This window comes from Euleptes europaea, chromosome 6 (assembly GCF_029931775.1).
Source record: "Euleptes europaea isolate rEulEur1 chromosome 6, rEulEur1.hap1, whole genome shotgun sequence".
NCBI classification, from domain to species: domain Eukaryota; kingdom Metazoa; phylum Chordata; class Lepidosauria; order Squamata; family Sphaerodactylidae; genus Euleptes; species Euleptes europaea.
Window position 1 is genome coordinate 78723040 of NC_079317.1, and position 23203 is coordinate 78746242.

Sequence of the window (23203 nt, forward strand, 5' to 3'; positions counted from 1 at the left end):
TCCATATTCTCAGAGTTTTGAGAATACGGATGGGGGAAATGTGCAGCTAGAGCAGTGGTTCCCCACCTTTTTTTCCCAGTTGCATACCATCCTTGGCAGCTCATTGCTATAAATTGTATCCTCCTTAACACCAAAATGTTTGTAATGAAGATAGTTGCTGTGATTTCAAATTTAGATTTCCGCCATTATTATTTTTTTCCTGCGCGCCCCTGGTTCGTAGCCCTGGGGGCACACGTACCCCAGGTTGGGAGTCACTGATGTAGAGAGTGGCAAATCCAAGGCAAAACCTCCCATCAATAAAGGGCCCCAGTGAATTGACTCGATCCTTGTATCCCGTGCAAGAAAGTTTCCGTTTCTTTGACTCCTGGTGCAACTTTCCGTGTTGCTGTCTCTCTCTCCCCTTCCCCTGCTTTGCCAGGTCCAGAGAATGGGCTTCAAGACCCCCTGCAGCTCCTTCGCGGTGCTGCTGCTGCTGCTTTGCCTCCGGGGGTCCCTCGGCGTCCCCACCTTCCGCAAGGAGAGGGGCGTCCACCCCGACCCCGAGCTTCGCAGCCAGCAGCACGAAGACAACCAGAGCTTCCAGTATGACCACGAGGCCTTCCTGGGCAAAGAGGAAGCCAAGACTTTCGACCAGCTCACCCCAGAGGAGAGCAAAGAGAGACTGGGGTAAGAGATTGGGGTAAGGGGGACCATCTCTTATGTGCATTTCCAGACTTGCGTCTGTATCTTTGACAGGAGATAACTTTTGACAAACTTTGACAAAAGTTATCTTTGACAGGAAACTTTGATGAATATATTCTCCATCCATCGCATGGTGCGCCTCACTTTAAACAAATACTGGGGGCTTTGTCCAATACATAAAGGAGGGGCAGATTCAGCTTGTGCCTCCTTTCTAAGAATGAAAGTAGCTTCATTTCCTCACGGGATCGGATGCAAGCCGCGCCGCTTTTGTTCTCCTGAAATGAGATCCCTGGGATCTGACGCCGCGAGGCCCCCTGGCAGGATGGTGCTGCTGCAGTCGTCTTGTTTGGGGGCTTCCTAGAGGCCCCTGGTTGGCCCCTGGGTGAACTGACTGCTGGACTTGGTGGGCCTGGGTCTGATCCAGCAGGGCCTTTCTTATGTTCTTATGGCCGTGTGCCGGTTGAATGGAAACCTCTTCTGATAAGTTTTCCCGGCTGAGGGAGGGGCCTTTGATGTTAGTCCGATTGTAACATCAGCCCTGACAGAATAGGGTTGCCAACCACCAGGTACTAGCTGGAGATCTCCTGCTATTGCAGCTGATCTCCAGCCGATAGAGATCAGTTCGCCTGGAGAAAATGACCACTTTGGCAATTGGACCCTTTGGCATCAAAGTCCCTCCCCAAACCCTGCCCTCCTCAGGCTCCGTCCCAAAAACCTCCCGCCGGTAGTGAAGAGGGACCTGGCAACCCTATGATAGAAGGAAAGTGAGGATTTCCCAGCCTGGGAGGCTGACTGCGTGGGGAGGGGAGAGGAAGGCAGCAGTTATTGTAAGTTGCTGATAACGTGGCAGTGGGGAGGTCTCGTTCATCACTGTTTCCAGTGAGGAAATGAAGCTACTTTCATTCTTAGAAAGGAGGCACAAGCTGAATCTGCCCCTCCTTTATGTATTGGACAAAAACCCCAGTATTTGTTTAAAGTGAGGCGCACCATGCGATGGATGGAGAATATATTCATCAAAGTTTCCTGTCAAAGATAACTTTTGTCAAAGTTTGTCAAAAGTTATCTCCTGTCAAAGATAACTTTTGGATTCAAAACTTTCTTACTGTTTTCCTTTAAGGTCTTAAGATGGAAATCTTGGTTTTCCCTTTATGTATTTTTCCAGTTTCTTTTTCCTCTTGACACTTTCTTACTTTTGGGTTATTTCTTTAGAAAAGTCAAACTTAATTATTAGGATGGCTACTTGTCATTGTGGAAAAAAATGTATACAAAGCAGTGAAAATTACCATTAAATATGATCTGTTCAGTAGCTAACCAACAGTGTACTGGTTCTTCAGTGGGATTTGTAGATTCAGTGTTCTTGGGGGAAGTCCCTGTGGTATCTGCCATGAAAGGGCTGAAATATCCAAATGGATTCCTGAGAACTGTCTTTAGAGAAGAAAGGCACTTGCATGACCAAGTCAGTCAGTCAGTCAGTTTATTGTAACAGTCCGTGACCAGTAAAATATCCATCTCGTATACAGAATAACAGGTATTAATTTTTTAAAAGAATTCAAGCTGATCTAAAACATGTAACACCTAAGACATTATAAACAATCTTAAACAAGATTAACCATTAAAATCCATGGATAATGATAAACACTGTAATAAAATTAGAGGTGCTATGACATTCAACCTACCCGAGGCCTGAATTGTTTATAAGTGACTTACATTTAATAATCGCAATATACAGAAATTTAGCCACCAAACGTGATACCCATATACTCTTATCCTCCAAGAGATATCTCAGAAATATGCTCTCTGATTGATGCAAAGAATTTCTGGGTGAGCTAAAACGCCTTAATAGGGGTTCAGTTAACCATTTTCTCTCTACTTCATACAAAGGACAGTGAAATAAAACGTGTGGAACTGTCTCCACAATGTCTTCCGAGCAGGGGCAAAGTCTGAAAGACATAGGGGTTCGTCGAAATCTACCATAAAGAACCGAGGAAGGAAAAGCATCAAATCTTGCCCTTGAAAAAGCCACTTTCGTGACCAAGGGATACACGGGGAGCGGGTTTAGGGGGAAGAACCACACATACACCAGATTGGGGGAAAACAGGCCACAGCTTTACCGAATACAGCTGCAGGAGCACTGGTACAGCATGGGGATGGATCCCACATCAGGCGACCCAGCTGGCACCAGTCGCTGTGTGGTTCCCCTGCCACCTGGTGATGAGCAGAGCTGGCAGACCCTGAGCTGGGCATGCTGCTGAATGGTTCCACCCCTAAGACCCCTTAAGAGAGTCCCCAGTACAGGGGAGGCGGGCTTGCAGGCACTGCTTCCCCCCAAATAGATCCATCCCAGTGCCCAAACTGCCAGCTATGCTGTGACAAAGATGTAGAGCATAGAGACATGGAGGTGGCAGGGACCTCAAGGATTGTCTAGTCCAACTCCCTACGCAATGCAGGATATTTACAGCTACCTCTCCTCCACACCTCAGTGACCCCCACTCCACGCTCAGAGGAAAGCAAACAACCTCCAGGATCACTTGGACTCAAGGTGGGTTACATAGAGTGAGTCTACACAAATGACAGGATGGGGCATTCAGTGAACAATGCAATAGGGATCAGAGTTGTGGAACCAACCAGAAGTCAAAAACAGAACTGAAGCAAAGCATAAGTATTAACGTGACACATTCAGTGATGCAAAAATTACATAGTAGGATCCTCGTTTCAAATAAGCTATTCACAGTAGTATAGACCATAGTCCCTAACAATTTATCCAAATAACTTTGCGAATTATTTAGTACAGTGCAATTCTGTTGCACTGTACTCTTTAAACACCCTCTTTAATAATTCAGTTTTGCACAGTTCAGGGAAAGCTAGGAGAGTGGGAGCCTTCCTGACCTCCTCAGGGAGGTCATTCCATAAGGTGGGGGCCACAACCGAGAAGGCGCATGTACAGGCAGTTGTTGATTTTTCCCATTTGCAGGTTGGCACCCACAGAAAACCCTGCTCTGATGAGCGAAGCTGTTGTTGTCTTGCAGATGTCAGGGTTTGAAGGGCTTTGTATGTGATAGCTAATACCTGAAATTGAGACCAGTAACTGATGGGCAGCCAATGAAGTGCCTTCAGGATGGGAGTGATATGCATGCTCCATCTAGTTCCGGATAATAGCCAAGCCATGGCATTAGGCGCTAACTGGAATTTCCAAATTGTACTGTGTGGAGGGCACTGGAAATGTCTTCTGGTTTACTGACAAATCTTTCTCCCAACTCAGTGGAAAAAAGAGATCACCTAAGTAATAGGGATCTAAAAGGAATCTAACAACCTGGAGATGATTTAAAAGCTTTAACGTGGACTGTAGTTTGCAATAGTGTCACTTTGTTACAGGATATGAAAGAATGGAAGCTTGAGTGCATATTGCAATTTTATACAGGAAATTCTTACTTTGTAGTATATGTTTCTGTGGTTGTCTTCTGTTTGTTGCCAATGAACAAATGTTATGTTTCCCAGTATGGTCTGAGGAAATACAATTCCACATGTTCATTCAAAACACATGCTGATGCCATCAGTGGTAGAAGCTGCCCTCCTATCACTCGTGACCAAACTACACGTGAGACGAGAGTTTGTGATTAGACATGCGGATATGCAATTTGGTCTTGAAAAGCAGAATGGGAGGAATCTGGATCAGTTCCCCCAAAAAAAACCATATGGGGGGGAGGACTACAGCTGCATTTGAAGGCCAGATTACACATCTGGATTTCCACTCGTAGAATTCTAGTATCACATGCTCTTTGGCTCTCAGAATAAGATATTGAACAGACATGAAACATGTCCTGGTAAAACAGCACTGGTGGCTCCTACTATTCTGCTTCCAAGTTCAGATCTCCTGGTCACTGAAAATTATGTCATCTTCAGAAATGGGCCAAGAGGTGGATTCTTGTAAAGGCCAGTCTCTCGTTAACATGTATACCAATCAAGTAGTTGGATATTCAATAAAATTCTTGCATATAGATACTAAGAACATAAGAAAGGCCCTGCTGGATCAGACCAAGGCCCATCAAGTCCAGCAGTCTGTTCACACAGTGGCCAACCAGGTGCCTCTAGGAAGCCCCAAACAAGACGAGTGCAGCAGCACCATACTGCCTGTGTTCCACCGCACCCAAAATAATAGGCATGCTCCTCTGATCCTGGAGAGAGTAGGTATGCAGCATGACCAGTATCCATTCTAACTAATAACCATGAATACCCCTCTCCTCCAGGAATATGTCCACTCCCCTCTTAAAGCCCTCCAAGCTTTAAGATTCTAAGAATTTGTTGTGCTTTGGATCAATAACTCAATATGTTACTGCAGGAAAATTGTTGATCGAATCGATGATAACAAAGATGGCCTGGTCACAACAGAGGAACTGAAAAACTGGATCAAACGGGTGCAGAAACGCTACATCTTTGAAAATGTGGCTAAGGTCTGGAGGGATTATGACCTCAACAAAGACAATAAAATTTCCTGGGAAGAATACAAGCAAGCTACATATGGCTATTACCTAGGTAAGAGAAAAAGCAAAATTTGTTTTTACTAATACAGCTCAGTGAACCGGTAGCAGTCTCTGTGTGGGCTTCAGTTCCTGTAATCCTTCAGCATTCTTGTATCCTTGCTCCAGTATCTTGTTCCAGATTCTAAGAAGGGGTGAGACCCAAGTGAGTCCTTAATGATTGTACAATCAGCAGTTCTGTTCCACCACTGGCTATAGACTATGGGCTTTCAGAGGGTTGCTTCACTCAGAAACTACTCAGAACTCTTCTCTTGGATCCTTCCAGCCAGCGTGATGTAGTGGTTAAGAGTAGTGGTTTGGAGCAGTGGACTCTGATCTGGTTTGATTCCCCACTCCCCCACATGAGCAGCGGAGGCTAATCTCATGAACTGGATTTGTTTCCCCACTCCTACATATAAAGCCAGCTGGGTGACCTTGGGTTAGTCACAGCTCTTAGAGCTCTCTTAGCCCCACTTACCTCACAGGATGTCTGTTATGGGGAGGGGGAAGGAAGGGGATTGTAACTGGAATTTCTTCCTTAAGTGGTAGAGAAAGTCGGCATATAAAAACCAACTCTCCTCCTCCTACTCTCAAACCCACCGCTCCAAGTGTGGCTCCACATCCTTCCTTCCTTCAGAATTATTTCCATCGCTTCCGATATTAATAAACAGATGGGGGAAAGGACAGAGCAGGTATAGGTCTGTACACAGACTCCTCTAGGCTTGCAGAAAATTCAAAATGATATCTGCCTTTGTGCCCAAACTGGTGGGATCCTAGGGCAATACTCTCTAATGGTGCAGCTCCTAGCCGATAAGCTGTAAGCTAACCACACTGAATGGCTAAGCAGAATTTTTCCCTTTTAATTATTTTATTTTATATAATTTGTTTGATCATAGATATGTTCTTTAAATTCTCCTTTTGACCTAGAGCATGCACCTGGTCTCATGTTGCCACAGAATATTAGGAGAAAGGTGTATGGGAGTGAATGCGCAGCTGTATGTGGCATTGGAAATTAGACTAAAAGGAAGCAAGCAGCCTAGGGCCAAGAGGGGGAATGAAATTGCTTGGAGGAACCATGTCCTGAGGTGTACCTCCTCCAAGCCCAGTTCCTCCTTCTCAGTATCCTTCAAGGTGTGAAGGTGTTGCCCCATCACATGATGCAGGAATGGAATTAAATGGTCCTCAGTCAACGACACCCATTTTGGATTTCTGTGGTTCAGGGTAGTTAGCAAACATATAAGGCCTGGTCTTGAATATGTTTAAGACTGAATGGCAAGAAAAAACAGCGTGTTTTTAACAGTGTTTGTTGCGGTTACTTTTTATCTTGCAATAACTGTAATAACGTTATCAACACAGGTCAATCCGTGACCCCCCTTTTTTAGTCTAAGCAAAGGAATTTTATGTATTTATGTTATTTATAGTCTGCCTTTCTCACTGGAACTCAAGGAGGATTACAGTTGTTCCTTTGGCATGCTTACCAAGTCTGTTTACTTGTTTATAAATAATGATCACAGTGTATTGAACAAGGCCTTTAGCCAGAAAATTGATTCTCCTGAGGAATTACCATATGTGGATCTGAAACAAAAGAGAATCAGATTCTCCATCCTCCGTAAATGGTACCTTAGTATTCTTAGAACCATGAAGGGTGGGATAAAAATGTACTGGACAGATATCCAGATTTCCATTTGGAGTCTGATTTACATTAAATTGGTGCATGCGTTGTGTTGTGTTGTTTTTCTCTTCAGTAATTTCTTCTGTGTCGGACTGGACTGTACTTAGAAGAAAATCCTTTCTATTTCAGTGCATGGGAGCGGCAGCTAGAATAGCACTTCAGGAGCGAGGCCTTGCTGTGTGTGTCTTGAGGAGGAGGCCAGGTGGGAGGGTCAGAAGCAATTGCCGTGCTGTGTTGGTGTCACACAGGTCTTTTGTTACGCTGTTGTTTCTCTTTGTCTCATGCTTTCTTCATTCTGGTTCTCAGAAAATCAAGAGGAATTTCAAGATGCCACAGATCAGCACAGTTTTAAAAAAATGCTGCCCAGGGATGAAAGAAGATTCAAAACAGCTGACCTGGATGGCGATTTAGCAGCCACTCGGGAGGAGTTCACGGCTTTCCTTCACCCGGAGGAGTTTGAGCACATGAAAGACATTGTTGTTCTAGTAAGCAACTGCAAAGCCAGTGTCCCTTCTTTTCGTTTCCCTTTACTAAACAGATCAGAAAGCCAGCTTCCTCGTCTTTCAGGGCCAGGCTTCCCAGACAATAGCAGCTGACCTTTTCAGCAGGAATGAGAGCTGTTTATGGAATCTGACTTTGGGTGTTTAGAAGGTGACCTGTTTGGCTGAATATGACTAGCTAGACACCTTGACAAGGAGGTAACGGATGAATTTATCTACATGGGTCAGTTGTTTCTACTAGGAAGGCTGTCCTCATGGAATGAACTATTTGGTTATGGTATAGGACAGGCAACCTGATGGGGTCCCACACCTTGACCTGTCTCAAGGCAAAGCTTGTAGTTCTGAGTCAAGTAGAGCTACCTTTTGGCCACTGTGCTGCAATATTTCGCAGGTGCATAGTTGCTTTAGTCAGCATTATATTTACTTCAGTACAATAAAACAGGTCCTCTCTAATTGTCCTTTAGATGAGGTAAAAAATGCCATTCGTTTCTCCCAGCATCATTTTGCTGCTCTGTAATATGTCTTTGCCCTGACCTGGATGGCCCAGGCTAGCCTGATCTCGTCAGATCTCAGAAGCTAAGCAGGGTCAGCCCTGGTTAGTATTTGGATGGTAGACCACCAAGGAATACCAGGGTTGCTGTGCAGAGGAAGGCACTGGCAAACCACCTCTGTTAGTCTCTTGCCTTGAAAACCCTAAAAGGGGTCGTCGTAAGTCAGCTGCAACTTGACAGCACTTTACACACACACAAGATGTCTTTGTGCAGGGTAGCTATAGCAATTATAGCTATTACTATGTTTGGGTGTGAAAGCTGGACAGTGAAGAAAGCTGATAGTAAGAAAATAGATTCCTTTGAAATGTGGTGTTGGAGGAGAGTGTTATGGATACCGTGGACTGCCAAAAAAAACCCAAATCAGTGGGTTATAGATCAAATCAAGCCTGAACTGACCCTAGAATGTAAAATGACTACACTATCGTATTTTGTTCACATTATGAGAAGACAGGAGTCACTGGAAAAGACAGTCATGCTAGGAAAAGTTGAGGGCAGCAGGAAAAGAGGAAGACCCAACAAGAGATGGGTTGATTCAATAAAGGAAGCCACAGCCCTCAGTTTGCAAGATCTGAGCAAGGCAGTCAAAGATAGGACATTTTGGAGGACATTGATTCATAGGGTCGCCATGAGTTGGAAGCGACTTGACGGCACGTAACACACACACACACATACATCTATAGCAAACAGACTTCTTCAGCTGTGTACAGCTGTCCTCATTCAGAAGCTTTTTCAGCTAAATTGTCTTCATGGGCTTTCTTTTTTTAAAGTATTCAATATTAATATTTCTCCCTCCAGTTTGGAGAAGCATTCTTTAATAGCATCAGATGCCCATATATTGTTGTACTCACACTCAACAGTTACAGAAATTTTTACATTTGAATAATGACCTTCCTAATTTTAAGTATTTTGCATACATTTTACTTTTGTTGTTTGGTATATTTTTAATAACTATGGATTGATTTTATTAGAGGAGGGAGTTATTTGCTAGAACATTTTAAGACTTTAACAGAAGCTCAAAATGCAAACTGCTTTATCATCAGTTGGGCAACAAATACACAATTTTGTATAGGGCAACAATCACACAGCTTTGTATAGATTGCATCCCCTACTTTTTTCTTTTTACAGGAAACATTGGAGGACATAGACAAAAATGAAGATGGATTTGTGGACCAAGATGAATACATTGGTAAGATATGGCATGGACATTCCAATACTGATTCTAAGAGGAGTTTTCTTAGGTGTGGGTCATCTCCCTCTGTGGAAGTACAAGCGGAGATATGAGATGGTACATTCCTGCCTCACCCACTAGGCATGGTAGTTTTACCTATAAACTTGGCAGGTAGGGTTAATTTTTTCATAGGGCCTACATGCATAAAATCCAGTGCTTATTGGCTCAAGCCACCTAATCAGTATTCTTCATATACTCAGGAATTAGTTGCAAGACTTAGGCCAGATGAAGAAGAACAATTGGTTTTTATACCCTGCCTTTCTCTACCTCAAAGCGGCTTACAATCACCTTCCCTTCCCCTCCCCGCAACAGACACCCTGCGAGGTAGGTGAGGCTGAAAGAGTTCAAAGAGAACTGACTAGCCCAAGGTCACACAGCAGGCTTCATGTAGAGGAGCTGGGAATCAAACCAAGTTCACCAAATTAGATTCCACCGCTCTTAACCACTGCACCACACCAACCCTGCTACATCACGCTGGACAATATTGAAGACAATATTGCAATGCTTGGGGACAGATAACATCCAGTGGAACATTCAGGAAGTGTGAGTTGGCTCCTGAGTTCCCTCCACTCAGGGAAAAGGTTGTCCAAACCAAGCCTTACTAATCTGAGAAAAAAAGTACATTGAACTGTACAAAACACTGGCAAACTCCCCTGGGTTTGTTTTAGAATTGGGCTTGGTAGTTTTAGCTTCCCCCTTCCAAAAACAGAAAAGGCGAGAGAGAGAGCTCATTTTCTTAGAATCTCAGTTCTCATATTTGGGGAAGTATTTTTAATGATGTTATTAGAGGTCCAACAGGGTTTCCAGATGCTATTATCTTATCATGATACACCAAAAACTGTCCTTATCACCTTCCCATGGGATCCTTGTACTTTGCCCAAGGAGCCTCAATCCATATGGTTTTAGGCCCCCTGGGCACTCTACATATCTGTAGAGGATGACTAGCAATGCAATCCTAAACAGAGTTACATCCTTTTAAGCTCATTGACTTCAGTGGGCTTAGAAGGGTGCACCTGCTTAGGATTGTACTGTTAAAGTTGCTTTTCTATGGGGCATGTGATATCTGCAGCTTTTACTGTTGTACTGAAAGCAGTGGATTTGGTTATTAAAATGAGCAAGGTTCATTACAATATTTGTGTAGTTCTTTCAGTAACTCAGTGATGCAGATCACTATAAAGTGGTTACTCTATGTACTCTAAATCTACTTTTCTCTGCTCCTCGTGTTCTCTCTGAGCACAGGTCATTATAAATAAGCGCTTGTATTCAGCTTTCAGAAGTCTGAACTGCCCCATTGATGTGCCTGTCTTCTGGTTAACTCTCTTGCTTAGCTTTGTGTGACTTGAACGCTTGAATAATCAGAATGGACATCTACCAAAGCTGGTTCAGTGAAAGATTTTGCATTACTTCTTATTCCCCCCCTTTTTTTGCCGTCAAGTCACAGGTGACTTATGGTGACCCTTGGTGGAGTTTTCAAGGCAAGAGACATTCAGAGGTGGTTTGCCATTGCCTGCCTCTTCGTCACGACTCTGATATTCCTTGGAGGTCTCTCATCCAAACACTGACCAAGGCTGACCCTGTTAACTTTTGAGATCTGATGAGCTCGGGTTAGCTTGGGCTATCTAGGTCATACATAAAGCTCAAGAAGTGTATCTTGTCCCCAACTTTTCTTTAACCCAAATCAATCTTGGTAGGCTTTGGGTTTGAACAATGGAATGGCAGTCAAAAATCCACTTAAAATCACTCCCCCAGATGTACTAAAAGCAGGGCATGGGATGGTAATGTCTATCTCTGTTGCCCTCAGCAAATGGTATTCAGAGGCCTCTGAAGATGGCTAATAGCTACTGATGAACCTACCCTCCAAGCCAATTAGGTGTTGGGTAAAGAACTTCCTTTGAAGGAGAGTGGGGAAATGTCAGAAGAAAAAAAGTTTAACCACCCTACCACTTCCATTTTCTTTGCTTAAATTCTCAGCCTTCCAAGTCTGCTTTTGGGGGGGGGCAGGTTGAAAAAGAAAAATGTCATGGGGAATATATGCATGTGAGTGGGTTGTATCTAGTTTGGGCCTCCATGGGCAGTGCAATTCCAATGGGCAGTGCAACCGGCCTCCATTCCTCATGGTAGAAAGGCACGTCTGGGGAGAGAGGGTTCTGCTAAAAGAGGAACGTTCTGGATGCATAACAATGAAACAGACTGCTCCCAGTTTTCTTGCACTTCTAAAGTACCACAGGCCTTTGCTCCAGAGTACTTCGTGCTTAGGAGTTGAAGAGGGAATTAATCAAGATGTACTTCTCTTGCACAGAGGGTTTTCTTCTTAAAAGCCTCTCTAAAAGCTGTCCAGTTTCATGTAGGTGATTTTTGTTTCCCTAAGTTTCTTTGTGCCTTTTATTCACTGTCCCAGTCATACTCATTTACTTCTGATGTTATCCACACAGACACTTGCCGGCAGAGACAAGATGCACAGTTGCTCTGGGTCCTTTCCCCTCCCCTACTTCTGAACCTAGCATAAAAGATTGTGATTGCATCTTAAGAGGGGATCTTGAAAGAGCTGTGACTTTCTGTCTTCTGCAGTCTTAGAAGGAACTCGCTGGTGAGAGGCACTCAGGGCCAGAGTTCTCCTTTACTGGTCTCCTTTACATTTTATCAAAATCTTTCTCTTGTCAGATGAGATAGATAGCAAAGGTGATGAAACAACACAGAACCTTATCAGAATGCTACATCAATGTCATAGCAAATATGGCTTCAGGAATATAAGCCGAAGCAGAGATCCAAGCAAGTTGTCTACAACATATGCAAGAGCTGGATGGAATAGTAAATGAGATGTTTTTCGCCCTTGAGAAATGTAGTCACACTTTCTTAAAGGGTACAGATAGATTATGGTTTAGGCACCTATACAGACAGCCACAATCACTGTGAAAGGAGAGGGCATTCCCCTCTCCTTTGCCCTCGCTGACAGCTGTACACATAACATTATGTGCTATGCAGATACTCAACGTGGAGACCCTTGTGCTTACAAAGAGAGCCAATATGGTGTAGTGGTTAAGAGCAGAGGACTCTAATCTGGAGAACGGGGTTTGATTCCCCACTCACATGAACACACATGAAGCTGCCTTATACTGAATCAGACCCTTGGTCTATCAAAGTCAGTATTGTCTACTCAGACCGGCAGCTGCTCTCCAGGGTCTCAGGCTGAGGTCTTTCACATCACCTACTTGCCTAGTCCCTTGAACTGGAAATGCTAGGGATCAAACCTGGGACCTTCTGCATGCCAAGCAGATGCTCTGCCACTGAGCCACAGCCCCTCCCCACTCCACATTAGCGGCGGACTCTAATCTGGTGAACCAGGTTGGCTTTCCCACTCCTACACATGAAACCTGCTGGGTGACCTTGGGCTAGTCACAGTTCTCTCCGAATCCTCTCAGCCCCACCTACCTCACAAGGTGCCTGTTGTGGGGAAGGGAAGGTGATTGTAAGCCGGTTTGATTAACCTTTCAGTAGAGAAAATCAGGGTATAAAAACCAACTCTTCTACTACTTTCTTTCGTTCAACAATTCTTCTCTGTCAAGAAAGGAGATACAGAAGACCATGCAAATCAACATTCACACATACAGGCCTTTGCATGGAGCATCCATATGACACATTACTGTAGGAGGGGGAGGGGTGGGGAATGAACATGCTTCCACACCATATCAAGACTGTCATTGCCTGGGTAAGTGTGCCTGGACCAGACCAATGTCTCTTAAACTTTCTTGTGTTACAGTGATGAGGCATAATGTAGCCAATTGCCAGAGGAATACTGTTGATTTGTGGACCTCTAAAAGTCCCAGACACCATGATCCTCCATGTCAATTTGATTACTATATTTCTGTGGTGTGACTTGCCCTTGCAAATAAGCTACTGCCCCCCATAACCTTTTTCTAGTCTGCCCACCCATATCTTTCTGATGTACAAAATTCATTGCACATCAGCCACCTGAAAATGCAGAACAAACCATTTCTGATTTACAGTCTTACCCGGAGGCACTTCTTATGTATCATATAGACCATTGGCTGTTTCCAAGTCTAATTTGATTGTTGTGTGGGGAAGGGGATCTCAGGGTGGTCAGCGAAGCTTTGCTTCTTTTGGCTGAGTGGGTTATTCTTCATTTTGTTCTAGGAGGGCCTTGACAAGGCAGTGAGCCAGTTCTCAGGCTGTGGTCATGCAAATGATGGAACAGACTAGAGCAGCAAATCTAGTTAACTGGAAAGAAAGTAGTTTGTGGAATTTGCCTCAGGTATTGAATCTTGGGGCAGGAGTCCTATTTAACATTAGTTTGGAATCTCAAATAAGAGGAGTGAGAATAGCAGAATGGTGCATGAAGATAAGTAGTGAATAAAGCTACCACCTGTCTGGAGAGGAACACAAAGCACAAATACGCAGATAAATGCAAAGAGCGAAGCAGCCTTTGTGAAAGGATTCAGGATGAAACCTTTCGCAGAGACATTCATCTGAAAGCAGGGGAATGAAGGATGGGCGTTTTAATGCAAGCACCCTTCTTCCTTCCTGTAACATGGCCCAATATTAAGTTGCCACGATGAGAGGCTTAAGTATGAAGCCTTAGAAGAAACTCACTGAAAGATCTGCTGCCAGGTGTGCGCTGGAACCCCCCACCCCATACAGCTGTGCTGTGTGCAGTTTGTCCATTGCTGGGCACGGGATGGTTACACTCTGTAAAGGGGTCTGCATATGGAACCCCGTTTCCAAGTATGGCTTAACTTCTCCAAATCTGTGGATAGTACAATTACAAAGTATCACATTAATTCATGTTCCTCCCTGTGAATCAATCTGGAAATGTTTCTATGGCATAATGAGGGTTGGTGGTGTGAGCTAGCCCTTAACAGTAATCAGCAGTGGGAAAAATAGTACGCTCTCTCCTCCCAGCTCTCCCCTCTTGCATTTGAATGGTCCTTGCCCTTCTTCAACATGCCCGCAATAGTTTGCTATTATGTCTGCTCTGAGATTAACTTCAGTTCACAGGAAATAAGTTTCATCTCTAACATGGGCTCTGTAATCAAACCACGGTTGCAGATCCTAGGTTATGAGCAACCCTGGTTTGTATTAACTGTGTAGATAGAATACTGATCCATGACAAAGGAAAAGGAGAGGATATGATTGGGGAGGTGCCACCCAGTGAGGCACTTCTGATTTCTTAAGGGATGACTTGTGTAGTTATCTGCACTGAATGTGCGTTTTTCCAACTGACTTAACGTTTGTAAAGTTTGGCATATGTGCATTTTGGGGACAAAGAACAGATTCCTCTAGAAGAAGCCACAGATTCCTTTTTACACTCAAGTTAGTTTATTCTCTTGGAGTGCTTTTTATGTTCCTTTCATGTTGGGTGTCTGCTTCATCAAACATTTTGCAAGACAAAAAATACATTTGACATATGATATTGATGTTATTTCCCACTGCCAGCTGATATGTTTGCTCATGAAGATGATGGTCCAGAGCCTGACTGGGTAATAACTGAACGTGAACAGTTCGCGGATTTTCGTGATATAAACAAGGATGGGAAGATGGATAAAGAAGAGATTCGGCACTGGATCCTCCCGCAAGATTATGACCATGCTCAAGCTGAAGCCAGGCACTTAGTCTATGAATCAGATGTTGACAAGGTAACTAGGTTCCTTGCAGGTTTCATAGATTAGATTATTGGCCTAATTGGTTCCTTTTTTACATAATGTGAGCCTACCAATAGTTGAGTTTTAATGCGTTCCCCTCCTTATAGACACTGAATGGAAATTTATAGAACTTTGATGTTAGCATAAGAATGTTGATGAACCCAGAAAATGAAAATAAATTTAGTAATTCAGCAAGGTTCAAATTTTAGACCCAAATAATTTGAGTTTTCAACATTTATCTTGATCCAGAGATTAGTGTGTGCATTTTAGTGGAAAAACAGAATCTGTGCTTTGAAAGGAATGTGTGTGTATGATGTGTATGAGAGGAACCCTGTGTGATGTAGTGCTTAGAGCAGGGGTGTCAAACATAAGACCTGCGGACCGGATCCAGCCCCTTGAGAGCTCCTATCCCGCCGGCCAACCAGCCGAGACTGCCACACACCCCTCCTTGATCTGGGCTGGTGAGGCATGGCTCAGCCTGACCAAGTGACATTTATGTTATATCTGGCCCTCATAACAATTGAGTTCGACACCCCTGACTTAGAGGGTCTGATCAGGACTAGAGAGGCCCAGGCTTAAATCCCTGTTGAGCCATGACATTCACTTGGGCCAGTCACCCTCTTTCCGTTTAACTTACCCCACAAGCTTGCTGTGAGGGTCAGATGGGTAGGAGCCCTATGTACATTCTCCTGAAGCCTTTTTGAAAGAGTAGTATACAATTGTGAGACAGCTTCCCCTGACTTATGGGAAAGCTGTTTCTACCAGAATATGCTTTCCTGTTAGTAACTGTTGGGGCCTTTTGGTGGGATATTTTTATTTAATCATATAGATACCAAAGATTCCCCTCTCCTGTCACATTCAAGGTGATGAACAATACACACTTTTAAAGTAAAATAAACAATTATAACAAACTATAAAGTAAATTCTTACAGATATAGGACTAAACCATTAAAATATGTGTAACCAAAATGGAACACTAATGGCAACAGACCAACCCTGAAGTGTTATTTCAAAAGTAGGGCCTTGTGTTTCTTTTGAAAACTTATACAGGGGTGTTTTTCTGAACATGCGCACAAACACTAACCTGTGACTGCACTTCAAAGCCTGGATGGGTCATAACAGAAAAGCTCCTACTGACAGTGTGATGTACTGATTAAGAGCGGTGGTTTGGAGTGGTGGACTCTGATCTGGAGAGTCAGGTTTGATTCCCCACTCCTCCACATGAGTGGTGGAGGCTAATCTGGTGAATTGGGTTGGTTTCCCCACTCCTGCACATGAAGCCAGCTGGGTGACCTTGGGCTAGTCACTCTCTCTCATCCCCACCTACCTCACAGGGTGTCTGTTGTGAGGAGGGAAAGGGAAGGTGGTTGTAAGCCGGTTTGATTCTGCCTTAAGTGGTAGAGAAAGTTGGCATATAAAAACCAACTCTTCTTCTATTGTTCTGTTATCTTTTTGACTGAAGAACATCAGAGGTACCAGACATATATATCCTTTCTTTTAGTTTTAGTAGTAGTGTGACACTGTTCAGAGCAGAATTGGCTGTATGAGCAATGTCACTGAAGCAAAGAAAGCCCCTTTGGACTGTAAGACAGGGTAGACATTTTAATAAATGAAACAAAAATTATTCCGGTGCAGAAAGAGATGGTCAGAAAGATGGAAATTCTTACTAGTTTTCCTTGTTTCTCATCCATCGATGCTGGACTGACTGGCAGGTCTCTTGCAAGAGAAGCAAATAGGAACATTCCAGATACATAATCAGAAAGGACATATTGCTTAACCGTAAAGGGTGTTTTTATAGGGCCATTGTTGCTAATTGTGTCCGGCAGTTAATTAGGACAGTCTTAATAGTACCATTTATGATTTTGGAATATATTGCTTCTTCCCACGAGACAGTTTTGCTAGTGAAACTGTCATCAAGCCAAGTGAAGATTTTTAAAAAAAATAGTTTTGTTTTTAGATACAAGACTAAAGCCCTCTAATGATTAGTTAGTATTCTGTGTCTCTTATAAAGGAGCCCTGTGGCACAGAGTGTTAAGCTGCAGTACTGCAGTCAAAAGCTCTGCTCACGACCTGAGTTCGATCCCGGCGGAAGTCGGTTTCAGGTAGCCGGCTCAAGGTTGACTCAGCCTTCCATCCTTCCGAGGTGGGTAAAATGAGTACCTAGCTTGCTGGGGGTAAAGAGAAGATGACTGGGGAAGGCACTGGCAAACCACCCTGCAAACAAAGTCTGCCTTGGAAACGTCAGGATGTGATGTCACCCCATGGGTCAGGAATGACCCGGTGCTTGCACAGGGGACCTTTACCTTTATAAAGGCTTTACTTTTGTGTCATCCTTCCAGGATCAAATGTTAACCAAAGAAGAGATCCTAGACAACTGGAACATGTTTGTTGGAAGCCAAGCTACAAATTATGGCGAAGACCTCACAAAAAACCACGATGAGCTATGATATTCTTCGGAAAGCAAAGACAGCAAAGACTTGGGGACTGGTTTTCTATACATTACCAAAGTAACTGTGGTTATGTACGCTACATGGTTTTGTTCCAGTTTCTCTTTTTCCCCACAAAGCAATTCTGTTAGCACCATTGAATGCAATTGCTGCCACTTTTTATTACTTCATGTCTGTGTAGATTTCCATGTAAAGTGGTGAAAGTGCTTCCCCAAATTACAGCTTCTAATGTATTCACACATCAGTTCTAAGTGTGTGCACTTAGAATTTTCACAGAAATTAGAGGGACTTGGAAGTGAAACGTTGGGCTACCAGACTCACGTGATGTGCCTGTTTCTGGGTTGTGCTACTCCACACTGCAAGTTGTATGCTTTGAATGCCCTCTAGTGTAAACAGCCTCCCTGCACACCGAAAACTAACATTTCAAGCGTAGAATTTTCTCCTTGATGTGCTGGTTCAAGGTTGGTTCAAGGGATTTTTTGTGTGCGCGTTCAAACATTCGATTGCCATCTCAAGTCTGAAGTAGAGTCTAGCAGCAGATGAGCAGCTGACTGTGTACAGCTGCCTTTTATCCCAAGTATGTATGGTTAGGTTGGGAGAGCCAGGGCCTGAATGCCCACTGCGGTCCTTGTAGTGTCCCTTGACAGCTGAAAATTGGTCAGTGCTCTCGACAGTGGTGAAGGGTACCTCATAACACCTGTTCCCGTTTAGAGAGATGATGCCATAGAACTCACTGACAGCTGTTTTTGGATTGAGGGGTTAGACATCTTTCTTTTTGTGTCTGCATTTGTGGAAACCCAGCAAAGATAAATCCCACCATTTTTGAAAGGGGGGATTTTTAACCAGGTCTATGCAAAAAAGAGTAGAGTATAGAACCATCACTACTTCTTAGCAAATGCAAAGAGAAGTGGCTTTAAAAAAAACTATCCCCCCTCCATTGCAAATGAGGTTAGTGGTGCTGAATGGTTTGAAGAAAAGCTTGGGGGTGGGGGGAATTCGTAAGCAATCCTTTGAATACTTGACATTATGCACAGGTGGGGACAGCTATTCTTTTTCATGTGGGGACAGTTTACACTATTGCCAAATAAAAATCTCTTATGTATGGCAAGATGTAGGTGGAACATGTTAACATCTGAAGCCAGCTATCCTTCCATTAAAAAGAAGTCAAACTGTGGTTGGAATGATTCTTAGAACTGAACAAAGTATGCTAATCCTCCCCCCTCCCGCATACCTTGGATTGGATTGTGTGATTCATTGTTATGAGGATCAGAGATCTTTTCTGCCCTCCTTCCCTCCCCCTGTAGTTCTTTCTGTCCTGGAAAAGTTGATTTCCTGTGTTTTTAGACCCACGTGGACTAACCGCCACACAGGAAAGGGAACACTGCATTGAGGACGGGGTAGGGCCAAAATCTCCCTATTCTGCTTTTTCCACAAGTGGCAACTCCACTGCCACAAGAAACAGACCTGTGATTTTTGCCCCCTCCCCTTGCAGCCTGCCAACCCGTTTGGTGGATCCCATAACCCCAGGAATCAGTATTGACTGCTAGCAAGATGGGAATCTAGGAAGGATTCACAGCCCTTAGTGCCTTTTCCTGACAGGTTTCAGGATCTGTGTTCTTGTGTATTCTGTGACAGCCGTTCACTCCCACGTGTGCACATTTCCTTATGTACCTGGAACTTTCCATTGCAGTAAATGAAGAAGCTCTTGTAGGGAGGGGAGCTCTGTGTGTGCCTTGGAGCGCCTGCCTTAGTGCAGAGTAGTTGTTTTCATTGAGAACCAACACATTTTTCAGGAACATTTTTTTGTAACCAACCTTTTTTTGTAACCAACCTTTGTGACGTATTTCTGCTCAAATGCCTCTCCAGGGCAGAGCTGCTATTTTCTGTACTTCTCATAGATTTTGGTGAAGCGATGCGTTTCATTTTTACAATGAGATTTTGCTGAATTGTTTATTCCATGTGGATAATGGTAGTTCCACAGTGGAAGGAAACACTTAACACATTTCCAAACTCTGCCATTTATTGGCGACTTAAGAGCCTTTGCACTTACTTTTATCTCACAAGGACAGGCTGTGTGTGGCATAATGTTCAGAGTTTGTTGTTGTGTGTGTGTGTATACAGAGAGAGAAAAAGATGCATTGCCACTTTAATGGATCTTCTGCAGCGAATACATGCTTTTCAGCTTTGCTGTATGTCGTAATGCTTATGAGCTGTTACATATACAAATGCATTTTTACCTGTATTGACTTGAAGGAATGAATAATAAACATGTAGCTGCCTTTTGGATACTTTGAAGATCTTAAAGTGGTAATTGAGAAGCTTTTTCGAAAAATGTTGTTGAATCCTAGGTATTTTATTTGCTGAAGAAAAACATTTGATTTCTTTGCTTCTGCTGTTGAAAATGGTGCTTCTAGTTCCCTAAAGGTAAAGGTCCCCTGTGCGAGCGCCGGGTAATTCCTGATCCATGGGGTGACGTCACATCCCGACGTCACATCCCGACGTTTTGTTTATGGGGTGGTTTGCCAGTGCCTTCCCCAGTCATCTTCCCTTTACCCCCAGCAAGCTGGGTACTCATTTTACCGACCTCGGAAGGATGGAAGGCTGAGTCAACCTTGAGCCGGCTACCTGAAACCAACTTCCGTTGGGATTGAACTCAGGTCGTGAGCAGAGTTTGGACTGCAGTACTGCAGCTTACCACTCTGCCATGGGGCTCCCTACAATTCCCTACAACAGTACATTTGCAGAGACCAAATCAGATGTGTATTTCTTTTTAAGATGTCTTGTTCCTTCTCTGGATAGCTCAGACCTTATTAAGATCATTCATTGCAGTTGCGTTTGCCACAAGGCCATTTTCTGTTTTGATGGTTGTATTTGTAAAGTGTAAAGAGAAAGCTAGGGTTTCCACTTACCCAGTTCTGGAGGGAGACCTCCCAGCAATGCTGCCTGTCCCCTGCCCTTGCTAAGTGAAGCACCGGTAGCAAAATAGCATCTATCAATGCCTGGGCATCACATGGAGATTTTTGAAATCCCGGGAGTGTCGTCGTATCAGTTCCTGTTCCAAAACAGGAAGTGACGTCTTAGAAGTCTCCACCCACCCCAGTGCTCACAGTAATTGCCAGCCAAGGGCTCATGTTTCTTATCCTAGGGAAAATATATATTCGATCTACATTGGGGAACCACAATTATGAGATCACCAGTGCAAGCAACAAATTCAGTGCTGGTGGGGAAAGTTTCTAGCATACTCCACCATGGGAGTAGCTGGCGATATGATGTGGCAATACAAAACGGATGCCACTGTGGAATGGGGATGGGCTGCGGCTCAGTGGTAGAGTATCTGCTTGGGTATGCAGAAGGTCCCAGGTTCAATCCCTGGCATCTCCAGTTAAAGGGACTAGACAAATAGGTGATGTGAAAGACCTCTGCCTGAGACCCTGGAGAGCCACTGCTGGTCTGGGTAGACAATACTGACTTTGATGGACCAAGGGTCTGATTCAGTATAAGGCAGCTTTGTGTGTGTGGGTTCAATGGCAATCTAGGGGGATAAATGCCCCACTCCTTTATTGGTGAGCATTTTGTGGTGGCGCTGGAACCAAGAGGTAGCAAGGTCAACACAATAAAAGCCTGGGACTCACTAGAGGAGACACGGGTAAGCCAGCCAGCTATGTTCCATGAAAGAACTTTCAGAGAAGTTCAACTTGAAGACTGATCAATGGATTGCAAGCACTGACCAGACTTCTTTTCAGTTGTAATATGTGGCTCGAAAGGAATCTGATCTTAAAGCTGGTAAATCTTTGATTTCAATAGGAACGACAGAATCAGGATCTTCTTGGCCGTTGTAGTGCAAACTTGAGATGAGATATTTGGGCACGGTTTCTTAGGGGCTGACAATTTATCAAAATCAAAATCTATTGAATCATGCGGCATGCCAACCCCACATAGTGAGACAATGGTTTTCAGATTGGAATGTAATGCTTCAAGTCTATTTAGCATATATTGTTGGTCAGACGATGGAAGCCTGTTAAATGAGCATAATAGGTTAGAGTCCATTTGATCATAATCAGCAGCTGGTCTGTTTTGCCCATTTGGTCTAGTTATAAATTAGGGATCCGCAGTCTTCGAACTATTCTTGCAGGGAAAAGGTGTAATTAAGTTAATTAGCAGAGGGGCTTCTGAGTTGGGCTTCTGGTTTAGGGAGGAGCTAGATTTTCCTGAAGGAGCAACTTCGTTTTAATAGTAAACAGCACCATTTGATTTCAGACCCTCACCCTTCTCTAGGAACCCCAGAGTGGTCTACTGCATGTTCAGGTGATTTTTATCACCTCTCCTTCCCACCACAGTTGATCATGATCCCCAAAATGCTTCCTCTGAAGATTGGAAAGTCCTGTGTAGCAACATTTGGTAAGACTAGACAGGTTGCCACTGAAAAGGAAAAACAGTATAGCCCTCTTCCCACCTCCCTGAAAACACACACAAAAGGCATTTTGTAAGCTCAGATGTCTTTGGCTCTTGGCCAAAAATACAGAAGTTGGAAGCAATTCAAAGGAGATCTGCAGACTATTCCCTTGAGTAAAGCATCAGAGTTGAGATAGGTCTGTAGAATTATCTGAAGTCAACAAGTAGTGTGAAGTGACTTAATGTGTTGATAAAATGAGTAAATGAAACATTCAAATTGTACTAATGATAAAATATTGAGGTAATCAATACTCTTTAGTATCAGCTTCTGTTGGATAATATTAACATGTTATTCACAGAACCCTAAACATGCGTGCAGTTTCTCTGCTTCTCCTCGGCTGCTTTCGGCAACTTTGCTAACGCTGAGTGAATACGTGCACTAAATTATCCTTTCAATCTCAATGCACCGAGGAAGAGTAAGTCTAAAAGAGACTAGAGCTCCTGGGTTTAAATTTAACACTATTTAAGGAAAGCAAACCTTTGCTAGGGGATATAACTGCTAACATTGTGATTTTTCAAGCCTAAGGTTTCTAATGGGGTTTGACTGTTCCAGAGATACGCATTTTTTTTCTAGGTAAGATATTTCAAGTCCAATTAGAACCAAATGCTACAAAATTTTACTGTAATGTGAAATACTGTAATGTCAGATAGCATTATTTATCTGCTTAATATGACAAAAAACATTAATTGTTGGGAGCCATGATTCAGTCCAGCCATACAGAAATCCATTTTGTGCCTATCTCCTCTGTTACCACAGATTTTCCTAATGACTTGTGATGTGAGATTCTGCTGGGAAATGTGTTTGTATTTTTCCACCTGCAGGTTCAGTCTGCTCACTGTGGTGACACAGATCCTCCATTAACTAAATGCTTTTCATTATAGTAGTGCCATGACACATCAAGGGTACATCTCTCTCTCTTTCAATATTTGGAATGGCCTTAATCATGGCTGCGCATGCAGTTTTAATTATTAGGATTTACCAAACAGACTAAGAAGCTAATGTTCATTGTCTGAAAGTCCCATTTAACAATTCAATCAGAGTAAATGTGTCATTCCTTTCTAATCAAGGTGGTACATATATATATCCCACAGGAAGGGGGGAAATGCTGCACGTACTGATGTAATTACTTTTACATAACGATTGCCTTAATGCTCTACGTTTGGCAACGCAGAAGCTGATCTTATTCCCCCTGAAGTCAGTAATAAACTTCTCGTAATAGTGCAAGGAGTGGGGCAGAAGCCATTGCTGCCTCCTTTTAAATAAAGTGACAGTTGACTAGAAGAAAATCGCCAATTTGGATGGATCCCCAGGACTTCGTATAGGACCATATACATACACCCCAGTCCAGCAAGCTTCTGAGTATAGTGAAATCTGATGCGAGTGTGCTTCAGAATGGGCAGCTGCACCGCAATGCTCATCTGGGCCCAATCGACTGAAATTATCTTTTGAAGAGCCTGCACCTCCTCATCCTGAGTCCCTAGCTGCTTTATCAGAGTAGCT

At 43.5% G+C, this 23203-nt stretch overlaps 1 protein-coding gene across 1 annotated transcript; it reads left to right on the plus strand.

Annotated features, from left to right (window-relative positions):
• Window positions 1–427: 427 nt before the first annotated feature.
• RCN1 (reticulocalbin 1) lies at window positions 428–17280 on the plus strand. Its single transcript, XM_056851139.1, has 6 exons — window positions 428–666; window positions 5018–5211; window positions 7174–7352; window positions 9044–9104; window positions 14598–14797; window positions 17143–17280. Exons 1-6 carry the CDS (start codon window positions 428–430, stop codon window positions 17248–17250), a joined length of 981 nt encoding a protein of 326 aa, XP_056707117.1. The 3' UTR covers window positions 17251–17280.
• The last annotated feature ends 5923 nt before the right edge of the window (window positions 17281–23203 follow it).

Bases quoted from the DNA above. Each gene is read 5' to 3' on its own strand.
- RCN1 (XM_056851139.1), top strand. From the start codon at position 428: ATGGGCTTCAAGACCCCCTGCAGCTCCTTCGCGGTGCTGCTGCTGCTG. The intron at 9,105-14,597 runs GTAAGATATGGC...TCCCACTGCCAG, and splicing joins GGACCAAGATGAATACATTG to CTGATATGTTTGCTCATGAA. The intron at 14,798-17,142 runs GTAACTAGGTTC...TCATCCTTCCAG, and splicing joins ATGAATCAGATGTTGACAAG to GATCAAATGTTAACCAAAGA.